The sequence below is a fragment of the Limulus polyphemus genome, unplaced genomic scaffold, assembly GCF_000517525.1.
Source record: "Limulus polyphemus unplaced genomic scaffold, Limulus_polyphemus-2.1.2 Scaffold638, whole genome shotgun sequence".
Taxonomy (NCBI): domain Eukaryota; kingdom Metazoa; phylum Arthropoda; class Merostomata; order Xiphosura; family Limulidae; genus Limulus; species Limulus polyphemus.
In genome coordinates, this window is record NW_013666248.1 from 439,898 (window position 1) to 452,844 (window position 12,947).

The 12,947-nt window shown below is 34.1% G+C and overlaps 1 protein-coding gene across 2 annotated transcripts in view; it reads left to right on the plus strand.

Annotated features, from left to right (window-relative positions):
- LOC106459621 overlaps positions 1–12,947 on the plus strand; it is a 70,565-nt gene that overhangs the window by 33,525 nt on the left and 24,093 nt on the right. For both annotated transcript variants that reach the window (XM_022386148.1, XM_022386149.1), the window contains 2 exons: positions 3,641–3,769; positions 7,548–12,050. In XM_022386148.1, coding sequence (XP_022241856.1) covers positions 3,641–3,769; positions 7,548–12,050 — 4,632 coding nt within the window. The remainder of the gene's footprint in view (positions 1–3,640; positions 3,770–7,547; positions 12,051–12,947) is intronic.

A 12,947-nucleotide genomic window follows, 5' to 3' on the forward strand; every position in this document is an offset into this window, starting at 1 on the left:
TATTTTCTTTTTGTTGAACATACACTTACTTGTACATTGTACTCTAAGACTTGTATTTGATCTATGGATGGATGATGGAATAGTGTAATTTACTTCTGTACGTCAAATCGGTCTCACTGTATTTCAGTGGGCGGCTTTTAAAAGTTAAAACTGTAAGCGTAATACACACAAATAACATAACACTGTGTCATATTTACTTAATGTAGGGTAGTTGCGCTATATCCTAAGGGAGGGCATTATTATTAATTAATAGGCATTATAGGCCAGAGGAAATTTTGCACCCCTTCACACCTGCACCTGGAGGCAAGTGCCCCCCTCTTGCTACGCCATTGTATAAAAGAAAGTTCACTGTTTATTTTTCAGTTGAGCAAAGTTAATTTATACAATTCTGATACAGTACATTACTTCCACTCACATAAATAGCTATTATCATTCAGTGCTGCTCTGTATATGCATAACATTTTTTGCACATGGCACAAGCCTTGATGTTCCCATCTGGAATTGACTATTCCAATGTGTCTCGCATGCAAATCATCATGCAAAAAACCTCCACCAATAAAAGTGCAACATACTCGTATATTGTTTTTTTTTCATACATCACATCTCTTGCACAGGTTATTGTTAATACACACTTATTTCATTTTATAAATTACTGTTTATTTCATTTTCATTATTATTATACTTATTGTTAGGTTAAGATTTTTATTTTATAGCTTAGTGATAGCCATTGTCCTGCACTGTTCGATCAGGCTTAAAATTTTCTGTCATTTTCGGTTTACCTGTAGTTCTAGTTACAGATTAATTACTAATTAAGTTAAATATCTTGTTAGATTAAGCTTAACAAGTGTATGTTAATTTTGGTTTACTTGTGATTATACTTCTGGATTACTCGTTAGTTCTGTTAACTATTTTGTTCTTCTTCAGCATATAACATGTATTACATACGTTTCTTTCACTATGAAATTTCCTTTAATTTATAATTTATACTTCTTACCCTTAATTTCGTTTGTGTGGGCCCCTGGGGGCTGGGGTCTACCCTACCTGCCCCCAGTATTACTCGCCTTCCTTTTGACTTTTCAGTTTCTTACCATCTTCCACATTTCTTCTTGGTCAGTTCCAGATGACCTTGTCGGTCTAGTACATGCTTTGGGTTGCCTTATTGTTTTCAAGGGTTTTTTTTTTGTTGAATCCATTTCTCATGATTTCCTTTCCTTACTCCTCTGCTTTGTCTGATTTGTTTTTCCCTTCCTCCCTAACCCATTGGGCTTGGATTTTTATTTGATTGGCCTTTTATTCTTTATATCTTTCTTCCCATTATCAATTCCTGGTGTCTTCACTCCAATCATGCACCTTCCTTTTTCTGTGCATATCAAACCTGTTGGAGGTACTTTATCTATCGAGCACTGGGACTACACTTCATACGTTCATCTCCCATTCTTTACTTTGGGTAGCTGTTTCTTCCTTGTTGGGTTTCCTTCATCCACCTGTTGCCATCCTTCATTCTTTTGTGAGACTGTGACTGGGTAAGGTACCTTTTAGTATATATATATATACCTCTTATTTTTCAGGGACATGTCCCTCATTTTTCTTTATGGATTCCACTCTGTGGTGAGTGATGCCTGCTCAGATATACTTAAACCAGTAAAAGTTGCACTGTAAGGCCATGATGACTTAACAGTTATAATTTATGGCCACTAAATGCACAATGCTCATATGGGGTGTTCCACCAGATTGCATCTAGGTTTATCCTCACAATATATTTGCTTCATTAATATGCCTGTCCTGGCTCGTACTCACCCATGGTTGCCCATCCCTGCCATGCCTTGTATTGAATAAATCTATATGGCCTGCTTTTTAAAATAGGGTTTTGTGGTCACCCATTGCACTGTTTCAGCCATTGTCATTCCTCTGGACACTCCACCATGCTTTTTCACCCCCTTTTCTTCTAGTGGAGTTTGAGAGTCCTTACCACTTTCCAGTTCCAAGCCGCTGGGGTGGTGGACCGTGAAGGCATCCTCCTAAATATGTTAATGAAGAACAATAATATATATATATACTAAATATACATCAGTGATGATAAAACCATTCAGTTGAGAGTTGGGAAGTGGTGTTCTGCTGGTGTAGATGACCAGATGTCCTCCACTATGTAACATTGGAGTGGGCCATCAAAATTGAAGTTAACCGCTTTGATTGGGATCCTACCCCCAATGTTGATATCAGTTCCCAGTGGCTGGGTTTTGGATTTAGAGTTGAATCAATCAACATAAATCCTCACACATGTATTACAGATGTCTCTATTCCTTCACTCATATATACTCTTGTTGCTCCATACATCTTACAGTGGAGGTTCTTGCAGTTTACTACAGCTCTTCCCCTATCACTTGATGTTCTTATTATTCCGAGGATATTACTGCGCTTTAGGTGGTTCCTGTCATTTTAATTTTGAGTGAGATGGTTTACATTACACAGACATTATTTCGATGTAGGGTTCCTGGATCACTCAGTCAATTTCTCACTTTGCTATCATGTGTTCCTTTCATATGGTGGGGGCATGAGATTCTCTACTGTTTCATGAACTTGAGGTGAAAACTCTTTCCTTCCCCCACTAAATGGCTAGGTTTTGGATTGTAGTTGACTTGCCACTGGTATGATCCTCTTTTCTGCTCCCACATGGATGTTGATTCCCAGTGGTCAGATTTTGAATTGTAGTTGACTTACTAATGGTATGATCCTCATCCTACCCCCGTGTGGATGTTGGTTCCTGGCAGCCTGGGTTTTGGATGTAGTTGACTTGCCGTGTACAGCCTGTCGTGCCCTAGCCACTCTACACCTGAAGGAACATCCTTTTACTCTCACTCACATTTATGTATTATGGGATTGAGATTCCTGTATAGTGTGGTTCGAATCACTATCCTACCATAGTTCTCTCCCTATTGGATGTGTTACTCCCTATTTCTACCCATATCTGCAACACGTTTTTTTCCACACTGGGTGAAGAGTATACCTGGTACAGAAGTGGTGTGGTCTCCCACGTATGATCTTCGACTCAAAAGACACATTTGAAGAATGCTTCTTTCTTTCTCTAGCACTGGTCCTTCCACCTGTTCAATGTGGGATTCTAGCTATTTATGTGAGAGGAGGTAATGCACCATATCAAAAGTTATAATTTTCCTGTACTGAAAATGTATTTCCTATAGGTACTTACCTCATCTCACACACTTCCTACCCTTTCTCCCCACTGAAAACCAGTGCTTCCATTTTCTGCCTAAAGTCAAAGTGGTACTATGGTACAATTGAATAGAGGGAGCCACATGCAACAAGAAAGTATGTCGCACTCTTATTGGTGGAGGGTTGTTGCGGGATGATTTGCATGCAAGACGCATTGGAATAGTCAATTCCAGATGGGTAGGAGCATCAAGGCTTGTGGTATGCATAAATAAATGTTTTGCATATAGAGGGCAGCACTGAACAATAATAGCTATTTATGTGAGAGGAGGTAAGAAGCTACTAGAAATACATTTTCAGTATATAGAAAATTATAAGATTTATTATATCAAATAATTCTTTAAACCTAGTGACCCTTATTATTTAGTAGAAAAGAGAAGTCAAATGCTGTGACAATACACTTAATATTTTACAGCTTCAGATGATGCAAGTGAAATCTGTTCAGATGATGGAAGAGTTTCAAAAGCTCGAGAAGAATCCAAAGATGTTGTGGTCAAAGTGCCTGTACCAGATATTCCTTCTCAAATGAAAAAGAAGACAGAAGGTTAAAAAAAAGCTTTTGTTTTTCATTAACATTATTACACTATCTGTATGATGATGTTGAGCATGTGTTTCTAGTAATTGACAACATCACACAAAGTATATATAATTTACATTTGGTTAGTATTAAAATTCTGTGTCAATTCCCAGGTACCAGCTAGATATGCTTACAATGTAAACTAAAAAAATTGTTTGCATTAATTTAGGGACTTTAATACTGGTTTGTTTTTTCATTTCTGGAGGGACTAATATGTTTATATTATTATTATTATTCAAAATTGAATTTGCATGGATGAGAATTGGAACCCATGGCTAGATTTAATTTAGTTATATGATGTGATCAAATCATATTTTTTAATCTTAAATAAGAGAACTTTAACATAAATGTTATGGCTTGCTAACATAAGTAATATTCCAGTTGTGAATTATATTTGGGAAATTATTTCTGGAACAAAAAGTAATATATAGACAACCATCTACAAAGACTGCCACTTGATCGATCTTCACTCTAGGCTGTAGTGACTTTACAAAGATGCATGCATGCAACAGTTATGGTGTCTTATTTGTTTGGTTACCAAATGTTACTGTTCAGGAAAATGCTTATGAATGCACACAAAAGTATTTCATGCATCTGTCAGGAAACAGACAATATCTTTATATTTTTGTGTTGTATGGTATTTTACCTCTTGCACTATGTATTGTCATTACTAATTAGAATTATTTTAGTCAGAAATTAAAAAGTAAGCATTAGGACTTGTCAAGCTTAAAATATTAAGATATTTTCTGGTTTGGAAGCATTGTTTTTTTATCAGTGAGTATAAAGTGCCACATGGTTATGTGAAAGAAGTTGGCTCACCTGCATGTTTCTACATTTAGAGAGTTTATATTAGAATAAATTGATGTAGTGCAGTCAAATCCTTATAGGTTATATTTTTATGGTGTATTAGTTTATAAAACTTAAGTATTCCTTGTCAGTTTATTGTTTAGGATTTCCTTCATTAATTGATATGTTACTTTTAAGGTATTGCTGTAGATCTAATCTTTGTAGTGAGCTATTTTTTTTTTATTTTATTATATAAGTACTCAATCTTGTAAATAAGAAACTTAACAAAATTGCAGCTTTGCATTTGTTTGACTAAGTACATAATAAGAAAACAAAACATTGTTACATTTTTCTAAATTTTATTCTAAAATACTTATTTGTTAAATGAGACAGAATTTTGTTTATATCTTTGACTTTTGTAGACAGTGCTCAATTCATTGAAACTGGATCAACTTTTATTATAATACTGACAGTCATATTATTTCACTAATCACACAGCATGACATCATGTATTAATTTTTTTTGTTTATTTCCCAAAAAAACAAGATTGCTTAGGTAATGTCACTTGAAATTTATTGATATTTTTTATTCATTTTTTGAATAATATCTCCCTTTTGGCAGTAATTTTGTCCAAAAACAGTTTTAAATACAAACCAATTTTGGCATTTTTGTTATTATGCTTTTCTATAAATAAAGAACTCGGTCATCAGTTTGAAGTCCAGTGAGTAGCTGCTATTTCAAAAACTGCCATAGTAAAATCTCAATCTTTGGTTCAATCAGGTACAAGGTTATGATTCATTGTATAAAATATTCTTTTGATTCTAAGTTAGTCAGTCCACATTGTAGTATATAGTATGCTATTTTTCTGTTATGTCACAAATAATTGTATGGAGTAAGCTATTTTAGTGTGGTTCAGTTCATTGATTATTATGCCTAATGTAAAGTATTTCATTGACTTGGACTCAGTCAGTTCACATGGTTACAGTTATTAGAGTTCATATGTTTTTCAGATTATGATATGCTATGTAAGGTTAAAATGTGTTGTGTGATTCATTGAGATTGCATCATTGTTATGATGTGTTCTTTATTTTTGATTAAGTGGATTCATGGTTATAATCCATGATGTAAGTAGGCTTGATTCATGGTTAGCTCAAGCTACAGTTACTATCCCTGTTGTTCAACGTGATCCTTAAATCTAAAGTAAGTTCTTTATTTGTGACTGAGTCAGGTTATTAACGTTAATAATAGAGGCAGTTGTGTAGTAAATTATTTCATCAGTTTGTATAGTCGTGTCTCATGGTTCAAATAATTTAAAACAGCATTAGTGCAATATATATACACACACACAGTGGAACTTCAATGTGCACTTCCAAACAGTGGGGACCATGCCATTATGAGCAGACCTTTTCAGTATCTTTCTTTTTTTTTACTGTTAGTAACCAAAATCAACCTTGCAATAATGGGCACCTCGATATTCCGGATTTAGGGCAGTGTTTTTAGTCTCATTTTCTATACGGGCACTCGATAAAGCGGACAGTTATCTTTGCATACTTGTATGGTATACTGCTGAATTCCACACATCCCAGAAGGATGACCAATATTCAAACACTTGCAATGTTTATTGGATCGGCTCTAAACCATATACTGTAATGAATGTTTTCATAGATTCAAAGTGCAGTCTTATTACTTTGGGAAATTCTCATTGTAAACACTGTAGGATACATAAGCTGATAAATTCCAAATCGTGTTTTCGGAACAGAAGTCAAGTCGGCTTATTTCTGTGCACGTGATTTGTTGCTCTCGATAGTATCATGTAAACAGTCTAATGACACAAGCTGTGATTTGTTGCGTTATTTTCAGCAGATTTCTACTTCAGTCATTGACAGCAAAATAAACAGAAAATAAATTTGAAATGTTTAGCAGTTCAAACTCTGAAGAGAAGTACTTTGTAACTTTGTTACCAGTAATAAATTTAAAAGGGCATAGCTAATCCACCCCTGAGACCTCCTGTTGACAACGCTCCATGTCATGACAACATGCAACTCGCAAACACCCATGTCCTACATACACCAAACACAATAAGGGGGCCTTAAAATTCAGAAACCTAGTACAGCCAATATGGAATCCATTTTTGCATGGCTCATTTGTGATATTAAGGGCACCTTGCTACATATCTTTGACTTTTGTAGACAGTGCTCAACTTACTGAAACTTGATCAACTTTTTTATAACACTGACAATCATATTATTTCACTGATCACACAGTAAAGTTAACACAGTTAAAGTGTTTCTCTAATATTTAATTCAGTAGAAATTGAAAACAACAGATATATTGTGCTGAACAAAGAAGTTGGTACAGGTTTAGAAGAAATAAAATACTGGACATGTGTTTTAGAAACTCTGGGTGTTTTAAGTCTAGATGGCATAAAAGTAATACAAATTATTATGTAGTTATATAAGTCTTGATCAAACTTCAACTTTTACTCCTGACGATAGTGGTGTAAGAACACCAATATATGTAGTCTTATTAGGGCTGGTCTCTGTTTTTAATAAATTATTTATTGTGTAATTATTTTAACATTGTATTCCTTTTGATTGTGTATAGTCTTAGTTCATTGTGTAAAGCTGGTGGCTGATGTGGTTGAGTGAGTTTATGGTACAGCTCAATGATAAGACAAGTTTCAATGATATGTATGTAGATTGTATTCACTATGTATTGATTCATTCAAATGCTTCATTTAGCAACTTAGAGGTTTGGAATGTTAAAATTTTCTATAAAAAGTATTTTCTAGCTGTTGCACATTTAGTTTACATAAGTATTAATCATACTTTTTAAGGTTTCAGTAATGCTTTGAATAAATATTAAGTCTGTTTTACATCAGATGGTGGTTTTTTCCCTTTATATTCCAACCAAACTATTTTTGTATAGTATGAATTTTAATTCACTTGTTATTTGACAGACCTATCATCATCTGAAGCTGAAGGTAGTGATAGTTACACAGAATCCATCACTTCAGAAGAGACAACCAATACTGGAACAGATTCAGACTCGGAACCAGAACCTCCTAAGCATCAGATTCCAACAATTGTCATTGATGAGTCACCCCCACAAGAAGCTGAGGAACAGGAATGGGTTGAGGACACTGCTGTAGCAGCACTGAAGGAAGTGTGTAAAGTGGAAGCTAAAAGAAGTGATGAAGGAAGTGCATCGTTTAGCATTACCAGCTTAAGTACTGTGTCATCAGCCATATCTGTATCTGAAGACAACACCCTGGTTCATCAAAAAGAATCAATTGATGTGGAAAAAGCTGACTTCAAGGATAGGGTTATAGACCAAGACACAGAAAACATTCACATTTCAAGTGTAGATCCTTCTATGTCATATTTAGTATCAGGTGAAAGTAGAATAAAATATGATGTAGATTTGCATGAAGACTTCAAAACTGAAGACAATGCTGTAAAACCAGACAATTCTGCATCATTTGTTAATAACAATGGTGTTTATAATTCTGTAAAAATGTATATGAATGATGATGATGAATATAATGCAGAAAAACAAAATGATGAAGATAATTTAGAACACTCAGACATAATGGATTTAAATGAATATGTAAAAATACCTGATGATACAGTAAATCAAAAGAATATAATTGATCAACCTAAGTCAGAAAATTTTGTCAAGGCATTAGATCATAGTGTTCCGCTACTTAAACTAAATTATAGTAAAAATCTTAATGATCAGTTTACTTCACAAGATCTTGTAGATGAAGAAACTGTTGATGAAGTAAAACTTACTAGCCCATTATCTATAAAGGACCAAAATAAGGAGCTATTAGATTTTGAAAAAAGTGAGGAAATGTTGACAAGGATGGCAATTACACATGAAAACACATGTGAATTTGAGAGTTCTAATAGTGATAGAATAGGAATTCATCAAGATTCATTGTTTTTGAAAAATTTAAGAGATACGGTTTGTCCACCAGAGAGTAATGCTACAAATTCTTCAACCCCTTTCTCTAGTCATGCAATAACTGATTTATTGGAAAGTAATGAAAATGATGATGTAATGAGCAAAGATTTAGTGTATAATGCAGAATTATTTTCAAAACCTGAAGTTGGAAGCTTAGAAATCATAGATAATACTGTAACTGATGGGGAAAATTTACAGAATGTCTTAGCTGATACGGAAAGAGAGGTTTCCTCAGTTGATGCAATATTCGGTAACCAGTTTCCAGTTTTAGATACTGCGAAAGATGGGAACTCTGTCATATATCAGCAGAAGATTCCTTTAGTACAAACTGAAACAGATAATTCTAATCTCTCTCTCCAAATTTTGGATGCCCAGTCCTCAGATCTTGAAGGTAGCTATATTAGTGAAACAAAAAATGGTCAGAATACAATACAACAAGAAGAGTTAGAATATGAAAATGAACAATTAATGTCATTAAAAAGCTTTGAAAACATTAATAGTTATGAAATAGATAACAAGGAATTGATAAGTGAAGGCTTTATTTGTATTTCTGATCCGGAAATTTTACAGAATATTTTGGCTGATACAGAAAAGGGGGCTTCGACAGTTGATGCAATATTTGTTAACCAGCTTTCAGCCTTAGATACTACAAAAGATGAGGACTCTGTTACATGTCAGCAGAAGATTCCTTTAATACCAACTGCAACAGATGATTATAATCTTTCTCTCCAGATTTTGGGTGCCCAGTCCTCAGATCTTGAAGGTAGTCATATTAGTGAAACAAAAAATGATCAGAATGCTATACAACAAGAAAAGTTAAGGTATGAAAATGAACAGTTAATGTCACTAAAGAGCTTTGAAGACATTAATAGATATGAAACAAATACCACAGGATTACTAAATGAGGGCTCTATTTGTATTTCAGAACAGGAAGATATTTCTAATAGTGTTATAAACTCTGTTGAAATTAAACCACCTTCTCTAAATGTGTGTTCAACTCATTCCTCAGAAACCGACAGTGACCAGGAAAAATACAAGGAAATTGATTATTCCAAATGTTACATTCCCTTGAAGAGCTCCTCTGTGTCCTCAGTAAATTCTGAGTCTACATCTGAAGAATGGTTAGATAGTCAATCATTTATTGAGGTACCAGAGAATATTCATGAAACACCAATTTCTAAAGATTCTTTTAGTGCAGCTGTTAATGTAAAAAAAACTTTGATGTTAGAAAAATTATCTTCAAACATTCCAGAACCATCACATGTTCATGATCTCACCAAAATCATGCTTAGTCCAGTTATGGATACACAGGAAGAGGAAGATTTTGAGCAACTAAATGACATTTCAGATTTTCAAGAATGTGACAATAGTTCTAATGATATTTCAGATGCTTCCCTTTCCTTCAAAAGAACACAAATTGAAAACGACAATGTATATATTAGTCCTTTTGTGACAATACGTGATAAAACCAAAAAAAGTAAACCAGCACAAAATACTTTCACTTGGGATAGTGATAATAGTTTTTCTACACCTTGGTATGCTACTGATTTTGATATGACCTCATCAGGCTCTCCAAATGAATATGTCATTCCTGCTACTTTTTCAAAATCCATTAATGAAAAGCCAGCCAGAGAAGAAAATGAACCCTTGAGTGACAAACCCACTATAAAAACATTATCTCAATCTGAAGATAGCATTCTTTCAACTCCATCTGTTTATTTTGAAGATTCAGCAGCAGACGTGAAAAATTCCTTAAGTTTTAAAGAATCTACTCCTTTGATAAAGAATGAATCTATTTCATCTTCAGTGAAACCATCATCTTCACCTGTTAACAATATAAAGAAGGATACCAAAATTAGAGGTTATAGTGGAAGTTTTGTAGAAAAAGTTCGTCCTCGCAGTGTATCAGGAGATTCTCTTTATTTGAAGTCTTTAGACATTAGCTTACAAAAACTAAAATTTCCTTCTCTTTCTAAGGAAAATGTACAGTTAAAAGGAGAAGATAAAAAGAAAGTATCAGTTACTAAAGAAAAGTCACATGAACCATCCCCCATAGCATCCACATGTGTTCCCAGCAGACCCGTAGATGATGCTGATCGAGCTCAAAAACTCCGTCTTAAACGTTTACATCGAAGGAGTCTTCATGATGATATTCAGGGTGTTCCTTTTGCTGATGATGAAAAATCTAAACTTAAAGATGATGTTTTTTTTACTCCAAATTCTTCATTTTCAAAAGTAGATAAAGAAAAACCACCTGAATTTGATTTTTTGACTTCATCATCAACTCCAACTGAAGAACTAGGAATTACACGTGTTGAAAATCAAAAATTAGGTCGAGATCTTCGTCTCCAAAGAACTGTTGAGCAACAAAAAGCTAGACAAGAAGCTAGAGAAAGAGCCAAACTAATGAGTGATGAAGAACTAGGATTAAGTCCTTACAATTGCCGCAAAAAGATAAATAGTTCTTCAGATAAGGGCAATGTTCTGTATGAGGAGCTCAGTTCTGAGGAACTATTAGATGATGATGATGAGGAACAACTAGATGAAGATTATGTTGATGATAATTCTTCAGGGACCTATCGAGCAAAGCGAGTTCAGATTTTAGATCCTAATGACAGTCATTCTACTCCCGTGCCACTGACCAAGCATTTGATGACTGAAAACACTTTGAGTCCAACCTCAGCCCAACAAGTAATGAATGAAAGCACACAGAGCTCTCAGTTTTCTGAAACTGGTACTTCAGAAGGTCCACTTTCTACTCTAAGTCCTTCTTCTAATGAATCTATGAAGACATCTGGTACAACATCATCAAGCAAAACACCTTCAGCAATAGAAAGCTCTTCCAAAACAGACAATAGTGCTAGCTATTTAGAATCATCTGTTTGCACTAGTGACATTGACATTAGTATTGTACTCTCTAAACCAGCAGAACAGGCAGAAAAACCTGATATCCAACAGAGTAGAGATCCAAATGAGGTTGAAAAACTTTCTATGAAACCAATCACAAAGAATGATTCTATCTTGGAAAGTGAGAAACCCAAATCAAATGGGAGAAAAAATATTCTGTCTCTGTTGACCTTTGCTAAACACTCTCCTAGTAAGGAAAGAACTAAAGAAAGAACAAAAGAAGACAGTAAGGAACGTTCAGCTTCTTTACCTTCTACTTTTCAATCCAAAACTACACAGAAAGAAAAGAAGTTTCCACGTTTGAAGCTTTCAAGAACCAAAGAGAAATCACGAGATAAGCACAAAAATAAGTACTTAATCTCCAGAAATGCTGAAACGGTAGAACATTATTCTTCGGCATCTCCTGAAGTTGCTTCTCGTTTACCAGTCATGAAAACCCAAACAAAAGAAAGGAGTGTTGAACTTGCCAAAGCCAAGGAATCTCTTAAACAACTAGAAGAAATAGCAAGACTGAAATCAGGATCATTTGCGGGTCCCAAAACAAGTGGTACACCATCACAAACTGGAGTTGCTCCTAAGGCATCAGGTTAGTAACCAGTCTGCCTGTAGATTACCTGAGTATTTATTTCAGTAATATTTGAGATTTGATGATGATTATCTAGGTTATGAATATATTTCATCACTGAGTAGGGGTTTGTGGAATGTTTGAAAATAATTTTATTTTTTCAAGGGACAAAATGCTATAAAAAATCTACTTCCCCATCCCCATCAAACAAAACACACACACACAAAGAAGTAGAATATAATTATTTTCAAAAATTGAGCACAATCAAAACAGTTCAGTTGGCAGCTTCATTTTATCGGAAATGGTGTATATTGCATTTTGAATGTAAGCTCTTCGTTTAGTCTTTACGATTTTACAATGCAGCATGTAGAATACCCCCCACTTACGGACTGATAAAGAAATCATGATCTAAAATGGTGTTTAATATTTATAAAAGGTTTAAAGCTTTTTTTGTAATTATTATTGTTATATATTCTTTCTAAAGATGGTGGTCAGTCGTTATTGGACTTCTAATGTAGTCAAAAGCAGTGTAATAATATTAATATAAATACACTTGTTACTTTGTGTGTGACTGGAGGTTTATGAATAAAAGGGATATGTATATGCACTACCGGCACTTGTGTTTAAAATGTTTTTAAATTATAATAAACAATTAAAAACAACCTTTTATATTTACACAATAAAGACTTTATTGAAGCCGTACGGCTTACATTTATATTTTCCCCCTTGTCACATTACTTCATTGTTATTTACATATATATATATTTATATATATAAATTATAATGTATCTCGCCATAATATCAATGTATTGAATTGTGGGTCCTTCATCTCAATTTAATATTTGTTTTTGTTTTATTTCTAATGTTTCTCTAATATTTAATGATATAAGACTTCTAGGCTGAGCTAAAACTAAAGTT